At 35.3% G+C, this 20,618-nt stretch overlaps 1 protein-coding gene across 2 annotated transcripts in view; it reads right to left on the bottom strand.

The window, feature by feature from the left end:
• Positions 1 to 5,833: 5,833 nt before the first annotated feature.
• SPIRE1 (spire type actin nucleation factor 1) overlaps positions 5,834 to 20,618 on the bottom strand; it is a 326,738-nt gene continuing 311,953 nt past the window's right edge. The window contains exons 11-17 of one of the 2 annotated variants that reach the window (XM_090285844.1): positions 16,540 to 16,682; positions 14,100 to 14,273; positions 10,009 to 10,146; positions 9,077 to 9,147; positions 8,516 to 8,543; positions 8,283 to 8,419; positions 5,834 to 6,727 (exon numbers count right to left, since the gene is read on the bottom strand). In XM_090285844.1, the coding sequence (XP_090141970.1) occupies positions 6,469 to 6,727; positions 8,283 to 8,419; positions 8,516 to 8,543; positions 9,077 to 9,147; positions 10,009 to 10,146; positions 14,100 to 14,273; positions 16,540 to 16,682 (950 nt within the window). In that variant the 3' untranslated portion in view covers positions 5,834 to 6,468. The remainder of the gene's footprint in view (positions 6,728 to 8,282; positions 8,420 to 8,515; positions 8,544 to 9,076; positions 9,148 to 10,008; positions 10,147 to 14,099; positions 14,274 to 16,539; positions 16,683 to 20,618) is intronic. The other variant, XM_090285845.1, reaches the window with a different exon arrangement.

Here is a 20,618-nt window from a genome sequence, read left to right on the forward strand (position 1 = left end):
AGGGAATAAGAAGTAGAGAGATAGGATTAAGAAGATATCTAAGGCAGTCACTTGGAAGGGAGAGCAGGCACATTACGCATGAGGCGGGGCCAGGGAGTGAACAATGAGAGTAAATTATAGGAGGGCTGAATTTCTCAACTATTTAATGATAGAACTTTGCATAGAATAAGCGCCTGCCTGATCCTGGACAGGTTTAAACAGAGTCAAGAGCTTACCATTGGCTGGAGTGTGGACTGAACATCTTGTACCACTTTCAGCTCTAAAAGACAACAGTAGAGATCAAATTTGGTGGGAAAGACAGCTCAGGCAGTGATGAGGTCTAAGGCGAACTTTTTTGCTGGGAATACCATTACTACCCTGGGAGGCATATATATTGGGGACTCTGGTAACTATTTCTTACATTGAGCTGGATGATGAGTTGTCTGTACTTTTGTTTCCTTTTAATGCAATTAATCAAGTCTGTTATATGTAGCTGTTCCTACAGTTATTTGCTTCTCTTCACATCACACTGTGGGAACAAATACTTGCCAAACAGACAGACTTTCAATTGCACAGGGTTGGGAGATGAACCACAAGTAATTGAAAGTTGCTGAGGCAAAATGGCTTGTGCAAAGGGGTTTGTTTATTTTTAATATGTCAACTCATGTTTCTGTTTTTTTTATTTTTTTTATTTTGGAAAATGGACTCAGATTTTTAATAATAATTAGTGAAACTGAATTTGCCTCCCCAAGTTGCAAATAAATGTAGCATATTTTGCACTTTTTCTTGCAATCATGTAACTACATAATCAGATTTGTCATCAAGATAGAGAAATACTGTTTAGAAAAAGAGTGATCCAACACCCTTGCTTTAAAATAAAAAAAACTGAAATCCATAAATGTTAAGAAACTTTCCCAAAGTCAGATAGCCCCTTTGCTGCCAAGCTGGAGCAGTTTAGTTAGAACCATTTCAGATATTTGAAACCAGGTATACTGCTGAAAGAATCTACCTTGCAAATTATAGCCTAGTTTTTTTTTGGTTATCAGGATGAAAGCTATTGGGTCCTAGAAGTCCTTTTTGCTAGGGAATACCATTTTGGAACAGAGAGAGGTCCAGTTCTTATGGTTAAGGAGTTGTGTCTACAACCAGCTACTCCTGGAGGAAATTTTAGGCTGTCACAGGAGTCACTTGGAGGTGGGATTGTCTAAGTCAGTTATATCCACAGTGCTTTGTCCAACCTTCTCTTCTGTGGATTTGACTTCTGAAACCTTGGATTGTGGTAGGATGATCCCAGGGGCTTTTTACCTCATCATGTTGTCTTCCTCGGTGGGCAAGGTGAAATGCTTTTTTTCCTTGGCATGTCTAAGAGCAAAGATTCTTCCCCTTAAAAGGTATAAGTTCTTGTTTTCTGTTTACATGTTTAGATTCTATATAGCAGTAGCTACACTGTTTAGATTTACCTGTGCAGAATCTTGCTGTTCTTTTTTTCTCCCACATGTTTCCTTACAGTGTTGATACCATTTGCTTAGGAACTTGATATTCAGGTTAGCTCTTCAGAAATCCTCAATTACTCTTTGGCATTTCCACTCTCTTAAACACTGCTACTCCTGGGAGGAGTTGGGATGTGGCATTTTCTGCTGTCACCCTAGGGAAAGGGACCAGGGAGGAGGTAGGCCAGGAACTGAGAGACAATTCCTACAGTCCCAAGGGAACAACAAAACAAAGAATATGTAAAAGGAAAAACTTCAAGTGAGCAAGCTTGATCAAGGGTGTCCCTCCATGCTGGCCACACACAAGGGAAAGGAGCTCCCCCTCTTCTTCAATTCATAGAGAATCAAATTTATTACAGCAGTTTGTAAGAGCATTCCAAGTATACAACCGACAGTTTCTGGCCTCCTGGGTGGCAAATGAAATCTGACCACTGAGTTGTGTTGACCATGGATGGCATAGGTTCAAACATCAAGATGGTTCTTCAGCTCTTAAGCACCATGGACATAAAGCAACTTCTTGACGCCCCATTTTTCAAAGCCCACTTTTCAAGAGCTATGCTCTGTTAAGTTCTGAAGCACTTTTATTTCCACTGTTTCAATAATACTGTAGTGGTTTAGATTTTGCCACCAGCATCATGCAGAAACAAGAGCTGCTGAATTTTTATTGCACAGTAAGATCTAGTCTAAATACATAAATTATGTATCACATAAATTTTAATGGAATAAGCCAGAATAGTGCAAATTCAGTCTGTCAGGTAATTGCACCTAATCATTTAATTAATGTATGCAGAGTTTTATATTAAGTTGGTTCTTGGCTATTAAATATTTTTGGGAGATGTTTCTAGTCATGGGTCTTTGGCTGACATGAGGGAAAAAGCAGCATACCCTTTATGAGCTTTATAATGAATATCTCTGTTTGTGTACCTGAGCTTTCTGTAGTGATAGCAGAACTGGAGTTTCTAAACACATATATGCAGTCAAGCCCTTTCCTAAAAGTAGTTCTCTTTATGAAATTCTAGACAATGATGATTTACAGCTATTTATCTTTCCTTCACTGGAGCTTAGAAGGAAAAAGAAAGATACCGTTAAATAAAAGTTACCCAAAGCTTTCCCCTTTATGCTATCCAAATTTTCTGTATCCAAGGAGGCATGAGGCAAGGACTCTTAGACTGAGAAAGTCAGTGAACATTGGATTATTAGCTGCACACACACAAACACACATCTCACAGAGAAACTTCAGTGGAAGGAGTTCCTAAAATATACTTGGCAAATAAGAAAGTAGCTTGTGTATATGAATATCAATCATGTAATATTTAAGATATGTAAATGCCTTAAATGATGTTCTCTATTTAGTTAACGTTAAAACATAACTTTCCTAAGTTCATTTCTGGGTTTGATCTTCCTAAATTTTTCTTAAGCAACTGAAATGCAATAACAAGAAGTTTTCTTATCACGGGACATTTTAGGAACATATCCCTTGAAAAATTCTATTTAAAAAACATATGTAAGAGCTTTATCATCTTTCTATATATAATTTGTCTACATATATAGTTTCTTATATAATAAAATGTTTATAAAATTTTAATTTCCTATACTACTAAGGTAAAAAAGGACTCATGACTGCTTGGTAACATAGTAGTTATTTTAAACGTTTCATTTTTGTTTATTTTTCCAATGTGGTCTTTGTTAGATTGTATTTCTCAAACTGATCATAAGAAGCTGCTGCTAATAAAAGCACCTTGCCTTCTCAACCTAGGTGGTTGCTGACAGCTAGTTACCAAAAGGCATCACCATTTTACAATAGAAAGTCAACACAGAAGATATGATGGAAAGCCATTTTATTTTTCCCTAAGTTTTAAAATAAAAGATTTTAATGGAAAACTTTTAGTACCATCATGTCACCCCAAATGCCAGCAATACCTTGTCTTTCATACTTGTAGGAATCCAGGTCAAAGTCCAGTCAGTATTCACATTTCTCCATGGCCTTTCAACAGTTTTGCATGTACAAAATTTTCTGCTATTTTGCTTTAGCAAACAGCAACATAATTTAAAACTTTCATGTCCCCTATGTGACACCTAAAATCCATGCCTATATTTATTAATACAGTTAGAAAAATAAAAGCCTTAAAAATTCATGGTATGAGTTCATGGTGCTAATCACATAATCTTTTCAAATGTAAGATCATTTAAAAAATTCCTACATAACAAGCTTCTGGTTTAATTTGAAAGACTTAAGATTTGAACTCCGATAAGACTGTTAAGTCAATATATTATACACATCAATTATTTAATTTTTATTTGCCTTGGGAGAGTTAATTTCCATTGTCCACTGAGTGAATGCCTTTCAAATATTAATAAATATGTTACAGTATATACAAGCATTCTTATCTATTCTGACACTGATAGAAAGTTAAGCCATGGGGAAGAAAACGAAGACCTCCCAAACAAGGTGAGTTCATGAGGAGTATGGGACAAAAGCAATGGGTGGGTGCTTGAGCCTGGAAAGAGTCAGGGTAAGAGTTAGGGGATGCGCACAGGAAGGATTGCTCAGGTGTGCATATGAGGTCTAAGACACATCAGGCTCCAACTGAGACCAGCTAGCCAACAATTTTGTTGTTGTTAGATCAGAAGTAAAAGCCAAGTAGCTGGAAACCAGGACAAAGAGGAACACTGTAAAGGTATGTTATTTCAGTAGTAAAAAGAGGAAGACGGACCTAAGGTCAGGCTAAGGATTGTCAGACCATGCTCTATAAGCTATTAATGAATTATTCTCTGGAAATTACCTAATTTAGTTGAGGTGTTTGGTAATGTCATGGATAAGAAAAAGTTAAATGTAAGAAATTATTTTGGCAACAAAAAGTGATGCTAATTTGATTTCTATAATTTTAACTATGCCATGTGCCCTTTTCTTACACTACTTTCTGCATATTGTCTCTGTAGATATACCATTCATGTGACCTCTTTAAAGCACTTGGCAGACCAATGCTATTGAAGAATTTAATTCTAAATCTCTGGTAAGAGGTGACTGTAATGCTCAAATCAGCCTATCTGAAGAAGTGAAGTCAAAGATTTGTTCACAGACTTAGTTTTTGAGAACCTGGAAAACAACAAGGGAAAAAACAAATTTCTTACGAATGTGGATGAAATTCTTATTTTGGGGGTTTAGTTTCTTATGTTTAAATAACAACACTGAACTAGTCATTATTTTAAAAAGTACACTATCCCTGGTTACATCAAATACCATTTCCTCTGCTTTGCACCCTTCCTGTAAGTCATTTAAAGGCTCAAGCCTGGGCCTTCAAACTCTACCTTCTGGGGTGAAGAGTTTAAATAGATTCACCTAATATAAATGTTTAAAGCTCTTAAAAAAGAGTCTTTAAAATAATTTAAATATTTGCATAATCAGTAAGGGTTTTCTGGTGGCCCATTTTTACATGCAGATACAGACAAACTGTTAACATGCATTATTTTAGTCAATTGGTAAAATTTATTTCATAAGTATAAGTAATTTTAAGCCATTTACTAAATTGTAAAATTCAATCCATTAAAAACTACTACCAGAGCAGTTTTGAGGTATTATTAATTTCATGTAGAAATGTTACTATATTTTGATGTGGTATGAAATGTTATTGCTATGCCTTTTATTAAATGGTGGTGTCGTACTGTTGACTACAGATGGGTCCTATAGCCTTTAGAAAATTGTTGTGCATGTGCATTAACTGATTTTTCAAACATTAGTGGCAATTTGATTGGTTGGTCATTTCTAAGCATACCAAAATAATAAAGTATAGTCCATCGTATGGGCCAAAGCAGCTGAGAAATTTCAGGTATACAATGTTATCCTCAAACCTACCTTTATCAAAAACCCACCCTACTCGCTCAAGTTGTTTACAAGGAAAACTTGTGCAAAAAACATCCAAAAGACTATCAGCAGGTTAATTATCTTGTAATTTTAAAAGAACTAGACAATTTTTCTTTTAAAATTCATTTATAAAAATAAATATAATTTAGTTTAAGACCTTAGGTACCAAATTATGGCTTAATTTGGTCGTGGTGGTTAGACTATAAAGTTATGAAAAATAGTTGAAAATATATGAGCTCTAGCTCATCCCCATAGTGTGGACAACAGCTGGCACCCTATGCTGTTAAACCCTTTATAAAGTTAACTGAAACACACTCAACCTGTTGACAAACGTTTGGCCTTCCTTTGTCCTGAAACTCCCACAAAACTTTAATTCTTAGACCTCCATTATAAAACTAAAAATAACCATAATACATGCAAGATAGGAAATGAAAACCTGTCACCCACTCAGGAGATACTGATCCATTGCACCAGGGCACACACAGCAGCTCAGAGGAAACACTCACTTGGGTTTACAGCTTATTCAGATGTTCTACACTAAAATGTAGGCATAAAGTCCCTCCTGTAGTCTTTATCTCAGACCAACATAATTTAAAAATCAGTTTGATAGTATGAGCAAATCCTTCTAGGTTTTGGGCTGTGAGATGATAAATAGCTTGGCCCCTGCCCCCAGGTATCTGGTGTGTGGCAGGGCTCCAGATCATTATGTACATTAGATAGGAACACTGTCAGGTGGAAGTGCCAATATGACATACTGCTTAGAACTGTGCTAACATCGACACTTTCGTAGGCTGATTTCTCACATGAGAAGCTTTTGCCTTAGTCAGAAAATTATTTGAGGAACAGTAAGGAATTGAACTAAGGAAAAAGTTTCTGGCCTCCAAATCTATACACACATAAAGGTAAGTTTCAAACTATTGTCCTCTCAGTGCAAATGAGCAATTGGCTGACCTGTCACATATCATCAATTGATATGAACACAACATTCAGTCTGTAGAACAATCTGATGCAGCAAAAACCTGATCTAATGCAAATCAAGCCTATTAACTAAAATCACGGCAAGGAGAGACAGTCCAGCCTAGTGTTCTCCACGCTAATGCTGACTCTGAACACAAAAGCAATTGAAAGGCACAGGGCTCAGATTTCATTGATAGTCCTCTCTGAAGGGCAGTATTCCGAGGGGCCTGGTGAGGACATATAGAAAGACTGCGTTTTCCTTTTTAATCGTGCTCTTTTGTTGGCCAACACCAGGCTACGCCGACTGGAACTGATGATTTCTGAAATAAACTTTTTGCAGTCTACACACACCTCCATAGTACTCCAGTCCTCCATTAACTCTTTGGGAAATTGTAGTTCTTCATCTGATTTGTCCATAGACTTAGATTTTGAGGAGAACCTGGAAAAAAACCAAATGTTTAAAATATTCAGTACTGTTACTTATATTTCTACCACAATACTAAGAAAATATGTGCAAAAAAAAAAAATTGGATGCAAAAACATAGTGGAATGGTGAGTGATTTAGTCATGTTGTGTTCTTCCAAAGACATTTCTAATTGGAGCAAGGTTCAAAATATTTTTTTAAAAAAGAAACCAGGAAACACTTTTTATTAAGAATATTGAAAATTCTGAGCATCTCTTCTAGAATTCTTAGAAAATAGGATATTCAGAGTAGTCATCACCTGATTATCATACATATATAGATTATGAATTTTAACAACTAAGATTAAATAAATGTTGCTAATGTCCTACTGATAACTCAGAAGAGATTTCAAGTTCTTTCTCCAGTGACCCCATGTCATGGTTAATAAATATTAGTTATCTGTACATGATAGGTCAGACTATAGAAAATTGAAGTAAATGTATCTTAATCCTATGACACATCCTCAAAAATTATCTTTGGACCAGCTCTCTTGTACTTTCTGTATTTATCAAATGCTTCTCCCTCCCCAACAATTTGATATATTTGAGTGACTAATTATTTGGATTCCAGAGAGCTGGAGTTAACTAAACCAACATTATAATAAATGTTTTGGTTAATTTTGAAATAACTAGGAATCATCTATTCATTTTATCATTTTCATTAAATCAAACAGGAAGTCTTCAGAATAAGTATAGAAAAGAACGCTAGATTATTATTTGCATTGCCCTGAGCCCACAAATCATGATCTGAGGTCATCATGGAGCAGGAGTGTCTCAGAGCAGAGTTGAAAGCATAGGGACAAGCAGTCTTGGGTACAAGTTACTTGCTGGGCTCACAGCTTCCTAGCCTCACTGACCACAGAGCCATGAGCTGCAGAGTAGTTGCTGTCTGGCATGTGGCACCAATGCCAGCGTCCAACCTGCCCCCACCCTCCACCTCCCCCAGTATGTGGCTAGTGCATCAAGACTTAATCATCTTGGGCCTTGCCAGTGTGTGACTCGAGCTGGCCTGATTCCCTTCCATCTTTCTTAAGGACCAACACTAACCTTGCTCTGCATTAAATGCAAAGGGATTGATATCCAGGCATTTTCTTTTTCCTTTTAAATTGCCATCTCTGGCATAAAGCTTCATTTCTGCCTTTACAATAGGAAACTAAATTGCAGACCATTGTAAACATAGGATTAAACATATTTTCTTTCAAAACTAAAGAAGGAAGGAATGATTAGACTATTACATACATTGAAAATGAAGGCAGATTTAAAGATGATTTTTAAAGTATACACAAAAGTAATTATATCTAAATAGAAATAAAAGTAAACCGTGAGAGTAAAGTATCCTTCAAGTAGCTAAACATTACCCTTTGACAAGCTACCTTTCAAAAGTTTTAGAGATTTGTAACTCAAAACTATATTAAAATCAACCAACCAACCCAAACCCTCTTGACCCAAAACCTTGTCATATCACCAGAGTCCTCAAAAGGATCATTCTTCTTTTACAAAGGATTCTCTGAAGACCCAGGCCTCTCGCTCACCTGGCAATGCTCCGAAGAGGCCGATGGTGGCTAGTGGAGGGTTTTTCTGACCTCGTAGAACTTTCCCCTCTTTGGGAGGCAGAAGGTCCCAATGAAAAGATAGGAAGAGTGGAGTATGGCTTGGATGGCAGCCGCATCTAATATCCCAAATAAAACTGAGAATGAGCAGTACTGTTAAAAAGGCAGTTTATTAAAATTAATATTATGTCATAATTTCACCAAGCTTAGCTTACCTTTTTGCAACACTGTGAGCACACGGGCCTGCATACAAAATCAGAAGTATTACTTGGCATGATACCATAGAAGTGACTAGGGAGTTAAAGAAGTCAATGGCTACATGGTTGTGAATTTCTACAATAAATTGCAAAAATGACCTGGTTCTTCTATTAGGATATAACAAATTGATACAACTGTGGATTGCCCAAAAGATAATTAATCTGTAAAGCTTAATTTTTATACTGTTTCCTATAAAAGGATCAACTTACATCTGGAATTTTATTTGTCTATACAAGGGTCATATGACAATCACATCTATTTTTTTCTGTTTAAATATGACATATTATTATTAGAATTTTCTTGGTTATGTAAAAGAAATAAATGCAAAGAAACATTTTACAGGTTTAACACCCAATAACTGTTTGATCCACTCTTTTGAAAAAAATCAGTATTCCTAACTCACAAGCATAGCACAATGTGGTAACAGATTATTTTTAATATTGTTCTTGTGTAGAAAATGATGAAACAATGAAGTTAACTGATATTTGTTGACTATTTTCAATTACAAAGAGCCTTACCTCTTACAGAACTGACAGGTGTAAGACCAGGTGAAGAAGGAAAATCTCCTGGTTCGGCAACAAAAGCAAAGCTAAAACATACAAACGTAAAAGGAGAAGAAAAAAAAAAGCATCGCCAACAATGAATTTCCTGATTTATACAGCTGAATCCACTTTATATTTTTACACTGTTGAGTACGCAGGAGGAAGAAGGGAATTCAGAAACCCTGTTTTATGTTTGGCTCTGTGATAACTATAACGTGGCTCTGTATTTAATTATAAATCTACTTTTAAAAGTAATAAAAGGTCATAGCTCTCTAGAGTGTTACCATCATGGAAGCAATCGGAAGAAGGCTCTGAAAAAAGTCTCCCCTGTATAATGATTAAATGCAGACATGGTTATATGAAGGCATACCATTATTTATTATGGTTGCTCATTTGCACCAACCACATTTCAAATACTTGACAGTCACATGTAGCTGGACAGTGGCTACTGCCTTGGCTACAGAACATTTCCATCACTGCAGAAAGTTCTATTGAACAGTGCCATTCTAGAAAATGCATTAATGTCATAAGGCATTTTGGAAAATAGTATTTTATGATATGGCCAAGATGATGCAACTCTGATTATAAAGAACGTATTATATTATCTAACCTACTGTTTATTCCCAAGTGTCCATCAGTAGATGAGTGGATAAAAGTGGTATATACATTTACACAATGGAATACTATCAGCTATAAAAAGGAAGAAAATTTTACCCTTTGGGTTTTGAAAATACTCACTTTGGTGAGTGAGGCAGAACAAGAACTTATTCTGAAGAATAAGCCTCTTACCTCTTAAAATCCCCTAAAGGTCCTGTACCACCTGATTAGCAGATAGTTCCTCAGGAAAACATGCCCGTGACTAACCATTCTGCTAACCCTGCCGATCAATCAACTTTGAACAGCTCTACCTTTCCTTTTTTCAGGGCAGTGTAGACATCTTTATATTGTTGGTATTTTTCCAGCTCTGCCTTCACCAGGACCTGACGAATATGCATCACTTCCTCCACAGTAAGAGCTAGGCATTCCACTGGATAGCAGAATTCTTCCTGAAATTCAAAATCCCACATGAATAAGAAACTGCCACCCTCTTTTATGTGATTGCAATATTTCCCTTCAGATCAGACACCTGGTTAGTAGCTTCAGAAAACAAAAGCGGTCCCGATAAACACTGGAACAGAGCTGGCTTACTCTGGGGACCACATAATTTCTAATTACACCAAGACAACAGATGGCAGAAAACTTTGGGGACCACATAAAACACTAGCCTATTGAAGTTTCAAAACAATAAAAGCTCCTCACATTGTTTTAGCTATGTATCTATGCACTGAAATCTTGAAAAAGTTGTTCCAAACCAAAGTTATGTCAGTTGGCTCCTATGATTACACAAAGGTATTATTTAGTGTTGTGTTGTATGCTATATGCAAATCAACAACATTGGACTATTTTTAAAACTGGTTTGTGGTACCCAGAATAGCCAAAAGAAGGTAGTTAGCAATTTATACTGAAAAGCATAGTGGTAAGTTACATCAGCACACCTTGAAAAATCCTAATGGTATGACTGGAGCTGGAACATTTAACTTCTGGCAATCTCCACAGGCTGTCCCACAGTTCTCCAGATTTCTGTTATTACTTTTAAACAACTACCGAATGCACAGTCAGCATTGGAAAGATGTGGAAAAAAGTCAGAAGAATTTCACAATAAATATTTATGTTGACTGTCTTATGTTAATAGTTTCCTTAAAAACAGCTGAGGAAGATGTTGATGTAACTGATTCCACTGAATAAAGAGCCTTACGCCCATCAGCTCCCCATCCGGCCTGCTCTTGATTGGTGGATCTAACAGAAAGACAGAACAGTCTTGTGCATTCGTCCCCTGCCAGGCTTCACAAGGGCCATTGTGGAGCAGTGACACTGAAACTTAATGTTCTCAGTAGAAACACATTATAATTCACTCCCACACACACACAATAGCACTGCTCACAGGCATTCTGGAAGCAAACAAGCCAAATGAGAAAGTACATGACTATGAATGCAGTTTTAACATTCAGTTCTGTCTTTCAATCAGATAAAAACAAAAACAAATCTAGGTTGCAAACTTGACAAACATTAGCATTTACTAAAAGAAAACACAGTAGTTTGAAGAACTACTAATTTTTACTAACAATCTATACTGAATGGTCTTGATCAAAGTTAACTTAAGGAAGGTTAAGTTTGCTTAAAAATGTTTTGGATAAAAATCCTGTAATTGAATTTTTAAGATGAAGAACTTAGTATTTGGAGGCTGGGAAGATAGATTGTTCAGAGAAATTGTATCATTTACTCTAAGAAGTCTAAAATCCTTTTTTTTTTTTTCTTAAAAAAACACCATCACATAATTTTCTCCTTCAATGGGAAAGTTTTCAAAGATAATGGGATTAAACTGGCATGTCCATCTACTCTCTTTTGCTCCATCCTGAGAAAAGAGTTTAGTGTCAAATGGGACAAGGCACTGACACAGTCTAAGTTAGGCCATTAAAACTGCACGAGGTAAGTATTGTTGGCTGCATACAACTGAATGACAATTTTTTTGAGCCTTGAATTTATTTCATAGAACTTTTCCTATGGTAATTTTCATTCATCAGTTACTATGAATATGACTGTGGTACATTTTCTGACAGCTAACTTGGAGCAAAATAATGTATAAATCTAGCAAATAACCAGATAATCACTACTGAGATTTATTGTTGTGTGTGCTATGAAGAGGGCAAGTAGTGCCAATTTAATTAACTTTATAACTTGGATGCCTGGGCTGGTAAATATTTCTGTACTCTCTCCTCAGTCTTAAGTCACACAGGGCTTAGTCAAGCATACTTTCAACTTACTGCTTTGAATCATTTGCAAATCCAGTACTTCATAGAATATAATAAAAAATTGTGGATTTTTTGTTCATGTTCTTTTTCTTTTAAAAAATTTCAAGTAGATTACCTTTTAGTAAGATAATTTACATCAGGACAAATGCTAATGTTTTAATTAGCCTTCCCAAGGACAACAAAACTTTAATGCAACATGGAAGAAAATAATAAAGAGTTACTAGAATAGTTTTCATTATTTTTAACTGACAAAAAATATTGATTTAACATCCCCAAAGCCAAATGAAACCTTAATAGATCTTGCTGAGATACTAATGCTCTAAAATACTCAGGGTTTTAACTGTGAGCAAGAGAACCTTTCCGCATGGTGACACAGGGCTGGGTCACTCCTACAGCAAGCACTAAGCTCATTATCATGGTGAGACATGGACTATAAGGACTTGATTGGCACAACTCTTAATTCAAAATGCTTCTCTGTGCTTCAAAATGACTCTCAAATTTAGGAAAAGGGAGCTAAATCTTAAAAGTGTTTTGATAATGATTACAATATGCTATAGAAGCAGACGTGGCTTTAGAATTTACTTTTATGTATGTCACTAAAATCACAAAGTTTTTGTTGAAGACTTTGGTTATATTTAGCATTCAAAAGGGGTCAGGGTTAGGTAGCACAGAAATTATAGAACAAAATGTGTAATTTGGTTATTGAGCCACAAAGAGAAATGGGAATAGTTACATTTTATATAGTGTTCTTGATTGGCACATACGTCATAAATAAGTAGCAGATACTTAAAAGTTGTCTAAAACAGAATTATTTTTTTATTTTTAAACTAAAAGAGGCAGATTTAAATAAAAATAGCAATTATTAAGTTTAATTACTTTTTCCCTTTTCCAAGTTTAACTTTAAAATTCCAAGTGAATTCTTTGCCTAAAATAGTAAGTGGATTTAGTATACAGATATCTGTGTTTGGGGAGGATTGATAATAAAAATAAGTGTTGATTGATCTTTAGTAATAGCAGGAGTGCCAGGAGTTCAAAGTCCAGCCCTGTACTTGGTGGTGCTACCCAAATGGCCAGATCTAAAAATGGGAAAAAGATCAGAGACTTACCCTATATTTTATGACAAACAGGGAAAGGGATTTGTTTTTCACTTACATTCACATTTTCTTTTCTAAATCAAGATAGGCAATAAGAAATAACAAAGAAACTAGTTGCTGGTCATTTGTCAAAGACGTGTTTAGTAAATAGGGGACCCTGGATGAGGTGGAACGGGCAAGGCTGCTAACACCAGTCAGCAGCATGCATTACACTGGGGTAGGGGAAGCTTCACTATGGTCCCAGAGCTTTTAGTTTCATTGGTGTTTGGAAATTATTATACTTTCTTTAAAAAATATTCTATATGAAAACCTTAAAAATGATGATAAAATGTAAGATTATTTAAAATATTTAAAATAATACAGATGATGTATTAGATTTGTACTCCTGAAACTTATACAATTTTATTAACCAATATCACCCCAATAAATAAAAAAGAAAAAAATAAAATATTTAAAATAAACACATCAATAAAAAGAAAACTTAAAATTTCTCTCTACAGAGAAGTGGGTTGTCATAAAAACAACACAGCACCCTGACCATAACAATACGGCTTTACGAAAGGTGCTGGGGAAGAGAAAGATCTTTGAGCCCAGGGAGACACCCATGCTATGGGTACACAGCCCCTCAAAGCTCAGGATGGGGTGTGCGGGACACAGGCCATGACATGGCTCTGTGGGAGGTAGAGTCCCCTGTAGCGACTAAGCCTGGCAGGTAGCAAAGGCTCCTCTGATGACAGCGAGGCCCTGGGATGAAAGTACCCCACAGGCTCTCAGAGGCAGCATTTCTCCTGCTGTAAAATTGGGCCACTCCAAGAGACAAACACTCACAGGTCCCTATAATCTGATGCTGCATTTTGAGTTTGTTGTCCTTTCAAAGTTATTTTCCTCTCAACTGAGATCATGGTGTGATCTATGCATCCTACAAAAGATTGGAATCAATGATCAGAAGCAAAGTGCCCATCTAAGATGTTAATTCTTGCAGAGTGCAGGAGTTGAGGTATCACTGTCAAAGAGAGAGAGTAAAATAATTCCCAGAACCAGCAGAAAGAGGCCAACCTTTGAGGATTTCCACCTGCTGGTAAAAGCTCTCTCACATAGATAATACATAGCCCCTGCTACCCCAAACATGGCTGCTTCAAAAGGATGAGAGCTGAGCAGAGAAGTTGTTTGTATGGTAGAAAAAAGTGGTCGGAAAGGCGTCCTTGGCCATACACTGGTTATCCTAGGAACCTGAACAATAGATAAGGGAAAAAGAAAATGGCAGGGGGAAAAGAAAAGGAGAAAATAATGCTGAATGCGAGTGACCTATGAATAGTGATTATAGAACATGAAAAACGAAACAAAACAAAAACACCACACAGGATGTTACTGGTAGATTCCATACATGCGTTCATATCAACCTCTGCACCCGTATGTATAAATTGGTAATCAAACCATGAAGTCATTCATAGAGAATCTCAAAGTTTACACAGCAAAGACTTGAACTTAAGATTTTCTAATTGTTTAGGAACACTGAGCCTCCCAAATTGGGCTCGCTGGGATGCAGGATAGGGGCAGCTGCCTGCTGTGCCTGGGAGAGTGTGGGAATGCACACCAAGCAGGCCCTTGCTCTCCCAGGGAAGGTACTGAAAGACAAGCAGCCAGCCTTTCATTTAGATGGGCAGTCACCCTCATACATTTGACCACATGATGAAAAAGTAATTACATTTTTAAACATCCTAAGGAAAGGGAGGGAGATACTATAAAAATAAGTGAATAAAAACAAAGACATTTCCGCCATTTTCAGTAAAGGGATTACAAATATAAAATGATTCGGTTTCTAAAATATAGCTAAAATTTTAAATTATCATACTTTAAAAACAATATTTAAGCTAGAGGGTATTACCCAGAGGATTGTGATTTAATGGATAAGCTGAGATAAGCTGCTAGCAAGAAATGTCAGTACTTGACCTGGATGTTATTTTGTCTCAGCTGGTGCCTAGAGGTACTTGGAGTGAGCCCAGTTCCTTATGAAACCTGACACCACTTATGTTGACCAGAGGTGCTCACCCAATGCCTTTCACTGAGACCCTTCTTGGTGACTGCAGATTGGTTTTACATTGTTCTTTCCACGAATAAACCAACTCACAGCCTGACCAACTAAATGCTAAGAATTCCCCTTTGCCAGGAAATTTACTTTATCATGGGCCCTTGATGTGGACTGATGGTCTTCTTTGGCAAAACTGTTATTACCACCTGAAACTTCTTTGTAGTTGATCTGATAGTTGATTGATAATTTTAAAATTTAAGTCTAACCTCAACAATGATGTCATATGATAACAAGGCAGGTACATAACTAACTGATAAACTGGCTTCTAGGAAAAGTCATGTGAAGAGAAGAATCTCCTAATTATTGGACTTGTAAAAAAACATCACCAAGGATCTCCCTCTTATGTATTTTTAAGTTGTGACAGTAACTGTATTATTTTTCTAAAGCAATAACTTATTCACATTAACAAAGGTCTTCAGATTTTAAAGTTGGAAACCATCTGGTTAGAGTTTTTTTTTTGCTGTTTAATTAAATATCAGTGTTTCAGTCATTAGTTAGGAATTAACGGAAATCCTGTCAGGAATTGCCATAAAATCATTAATTCTTTAGTCGTATTGTTTAGCAGCAGAGATGACTGATCAAATTTCAATGCTGTAGGCTCTGTTCAAACTTTATATCTTCACAATAATCACATAATCTCCCTCTACTTTGAGTGACTCATCACAGCCTAAAAAATATGGTTTAATCATATTTCAGTGTTTTTTATTCATGAGTATCTCTGCAAGAAACATTAGATGTTAGGTTGCCAGTAGAACTGTTGATTGAAGCCTTGCATCTTGCCTGGAAATGTTTCTGAAGTCAAGTGGAACTACAAAAGAACCTTTGCAGACCTCCTTTGGCTGGTGGATCTATTCTTCCTGGCAACGCCATTTGTCCTATGTATGTCCCACTGTTCTGAGGAATGAGTGGCCACTACATGAATCCAAAAGTCTCTGGAAAACAGCAAAAACTGTCAACCAGTCCAAACAGCAGCTTTGGCTCCAAAATATACTTGGAAACAATAAATAATGGTTTTTAATGAGTCAAAATTCTCCCCTAGTACTTCTGCCTTAAGAAAATAGTCTGCTGTAGCCAGACCTTGCTAAGTTTTTTGATTAGTTTTAACAATTTTCAAGTGGATTAATATCCTTTGAAAGGAAGAAAAAATTTCTTTAATAATCCATACTTTCAACCATTGGTAAGTCTTCTGGAAAAAAAAGAAGGTACTTTAAATGAACAAAGAATGGTCAAATTTCATTTAGGTTGCTGTTAGGGTGGCTTTTTTTAGCTACTAAAAACAATTAAGGTTATTTAAAATTCATTCTAACTTTTGGAAGTTTTTTCTCCTAATCATCATCTCAAGAATGATAATGATTCTAAGTCCACTAACTGATACTTCAGTTACTATGCAGTCTTTTAGTTACTTACAAGAGATCGGGAGCTCTGCTTGGATGGTGGCAGAAATTGTCTTACATTAGTAGGAGTTTCCTTTTCAATGGAATGTCGCCTCTGGGGTGGCTGCCTTCTCTCTGGCTGGGGTGTTGATGATATGGGCAAAAATTTCGGAGGTACTAAAGAAATGAATTAACCAAATTAAAATGAAATTTCTTACAGTGAGGATTGTTATGGAAGAATCTTTGCAAGATAAACTTGTTACAGAAATTGCAATAAAAAAGTAAAAAATATTCTGTTTTTAATATTCATTCAAATTCACACATAAGAATACAAGTACAATCCATAAGAACACAATATAAATACAGTCTGAAATTTGTACATACAAATGCCCTCCTGTTATTTGCCACAGAATTTTGCAGTTAAAGAGTCTCAGGAATTATTTTTTAAAATCATGTGAAAATATGTATTCTGTATACCTAAGACTCCTAAATCATATAAAAATTCTTTTTAATTTTTTCAATTAGTTTATATTCAATATTATTCTGTGTTAGTTTCAGACAGACAGCATAGTGGTTAAACAATCATGTACTTTACAGTGTTTCCTTCTTAACATTCCCATTTTGAAAAAGGTAAAATATGAAAACTCTTCTTTCTTCATGCTTATCAAAAGACAGCTTTGATATTAATATTGTATTACTGCTCTATTATGCCTAGAACATTTGGGACTGGATTTAAAAGAAGAATGCTTTAGGGTTTGAATAGTTCTGGAGTCACATTTTGAAAACACAGGGAGAACATTAGAAATAAATTATACTATCAGAGTTTTATTTACTACTTCCTCCTACTCTCTCTGCAAACAGTAAGGCTGTTTCAATGTAGTGGCTGAGGAAAGTTAAAATCAACACAAAGTTAAATGTGATTCATCTATTTGGACTGTGCCATCAAAAGAAATTACTAAAGGAAAACAAAGAAAATAATTTCCATAATAAAAAAATATAGGTAATAACCAAGGTGAGCTCCTATTATTTTTGATATAATCTGTTTAAATAAATCAGAATACTAATTAAAGAATTTCAAACACCAAAACCTCTAAGTATATAGAAAATCAAGGCAATGTTCTACAAATATCTTAATATGTATATTTTTTTCTCTTGTAAAGTTTTTAAATTGCAGTAAAATACACATAATATTTACCACTGTAAAGATTTTAAAACACACAGTTCAGTGGTATTGAATACTTCACATGGTTGTGCAACCATTACCATTACCTATCTTCATAACTCTTTTCATTTGTAAAGTTGAAACTCTGCACATTAAACAGTAAGCCCCCTTTACACACATTAAACAGTAAGCCCTTGGCAACTACCATTCCACCCTCCGTCTCTATGATTTTGATTATTCTAAGAACCTCAGGTAAGTGGAATCATACAGTATTTGCTTTCTTGTGATAGCCTTGTTTCACTTAGCACAATGTCCTTCAAGGCTTATCTGTTGTATCTATCACAGTTTTCCTTCTTTTTAAGGCTGAATAATATGCTATTGTATGCACAGATTACATTTTGCTTATTCATTCATCCACTGATGAACTCTTGGGTTGTTTCCATGTTTTAGCTATTGTGAATAATGCTGTTATGAACATGGATGTACAAATATCTCTTTGAGACTTGCTTTTGATTCTTTTGGGTATATGCCCAGAAGTGGAATTGCTAGATCATATGGTAATTCCTTTTTTAAATTTTAGAAGAATCACCATACTGTCTTCCACAGCACCTCTACCATTTTATATTCTAACCAACAGTGGGCAAGAGTTCCAATTTTTCCACATTCTTGCCAAACACTTGCTGTTTTTGTTTTGTTTTGTTTTGATAGTAGTCATTCTAATGGGTTTGAGGGGATATCTCACTGCAGTTTTGGTAAGCATTTCTCTAGTGATTAGTGATGTTGAAAATCTTTTCATGTGTTTGTTGGCCATTTGTACAATCTAGAGAAATGTCTATGTCTTACTTTTAGGCCCTTGATTCATTTTCAGTTAGTTTTTGTAATGCATTAGCAGGTAAGGGTCTAACTTCATTCTTTTGCATGTAAATATCCAGTTTTCCCAGCACTATTTCTTGAAAAGACTATTCTTTTCCCATCAAATGATCTTTGCACATCTGTCAATTACATGATCATATATGTGAGGGTTTATTCTGGGCTCTCTATTCTATTCTATTGGTCTGTATGTATCTGTTTATGCAAATATCATACTGTTTTGATTACAATAACTTTGTAGCAAATCTTAAAAATCAGGAAATGTGAGTTCTATGGTTTTGTTCTTCCTTTTCAAGACTGTTTTGGCTATTCAGGTTTCTGTAAGATTCCATATGAATTTTACAATGGTGTTTTATTTCTGCAAAAAATGTCACTGACATTTTGATAGGGATTGCATTGACTCTAAGATTGCTTTGGGCAGTACTGACATTTTAACAATATTAAGTCTTCTAATCTATGAACGTGAAATATGTTTCTATTTACTTATGTCCTCTTTAGTTTATCTTACCAATGCTTTTCAGTTTTTACTAAAAAAATCATTCATTTTCTTGGTTAGTCCGAAGCATTTATTCTTTCTGATGTATTATACATGGAATTATTTTTGTAATTTCCTTTTCAGATTGTTTATTGCTCATGCATAGAAATGTAACTAATTTTTTTGTGTTGATTTTGTATTCTGCTACTTAGCTAAATTCATTTATTCTAATAGTTTGTATGTGTGTGTGTGTTGTTGTGAGAGAGAGAAAACCTTAGGGTTTTCTACATATAAGATTATATCCTAAATAGTACGGTAAAAAATACAATAAAAATTAAATTTTTAAAAAGATTACATCATCTGCAGAAAAAGATAATTTCCCCCTTCTTTCCAATTTAGATGACTTTTAATTTCTTTTTCTTGATGAATTGTTCTGGCTAGAACTTCCAGTAATATGTTGAATAGAAATGGTGAAAGCAGGTGTCATTACTTTGCTCCTGCTTAGAGAGGAAACACTTTCAGTCTTTCACCACTGAATAGAATGATTGCTGTGAGCTTTTATTACATTGAAACAATTTTCTTCTATTCCTAGTTTGTTGAGTGTTTTAATGATGAAAGGGTATTGAATTTTGTCTAATGCTTTTTCTGCATCAATTATGTTTTTTTTTCCTTCATTCTGTTAATGTGGCATATTATAATGATCAATTTCCTATTTTTAAAAATTATATTTTATTGATTATGCTATTACAATTGTCCCAATTTTCCCTCTATGTCCTCCTCCACCCAGCCCTGGCTACTCCCTCAGGCAATCCCCACCTTATTGTCCATGTGCATGGGTCATGCACATATGCCCTTTGGCTACTCTATTTCCTATGTCGTACTTTACATCTTCATGACTATTCTGTAATTACCAATTTGTATTTCTTAATCCCTTCACCTTTTTCCCTGACCCCCCACACCCCCCTCCCATCTGGCAACCATCAAAATGTTTTCTATACCTATGATTCTGTTTCTGTTCTATTTTGTTTTTTAGATTCAATTGTTGATAGATATGTATTTGTTGCTATTTTATTGTTCATAATTTTTATTTTCTTCTTCTTTTTCTTAATGAAGACCCTTTAACATTTCATATAATGCTAGTTTGGTGGTGATATGTCCTTGTTGAGGATTTCTGCATTAAGGTTCATAAAGGTTACTGAGTCTGGAGTTTTCTTGTAGTGTCTTTGTGTGGTTTGATCTCAGGGTAATGCTAGTCTCAAAGTGTCCTCTTCTTCAAATTTAAAGAAAAATTTGAGAAAGATTGATATAAGTTCCTTGAATATTTGGTAGAATTCACTACTGAAGCATCGGTTCCCACTCTTTTCTTTACTGGGAGATCATGATTACTCCTTATTAGTTATAGGGCTATTCAAATCTTCTATTTCTTTGATGGCATACATTGTTCATATTACTCTCTCATAATTATTTTTATTTTGGTAGAATCAGCAATATCCCTCCTTTCATCACTTAAAAAATCATTTTTATTTTTCAATTATAGTTGACATACAACATTATATTAGTTTCAGGTGTACATCCCAGTGACTAGTCACTATAAAACTTACTAAGT

The sequence above is a fragment of the Furipterus horrens genome, unplaced genomic scaffold (genome assembly GCF_987537825.1).
Source record: "Furipterus horrens unplaced genomic scaffold, mFurHor1.1.pri manual_scaffold_8, whole genome shotgun sequence".
NCBI classification, from domain to species: domain Eukaryota; kingdom Metazoa; phylum Chordata; class Mammalia; order Chiroptera; family Furipteridae; genus Furipterus; species Furipterus horrens.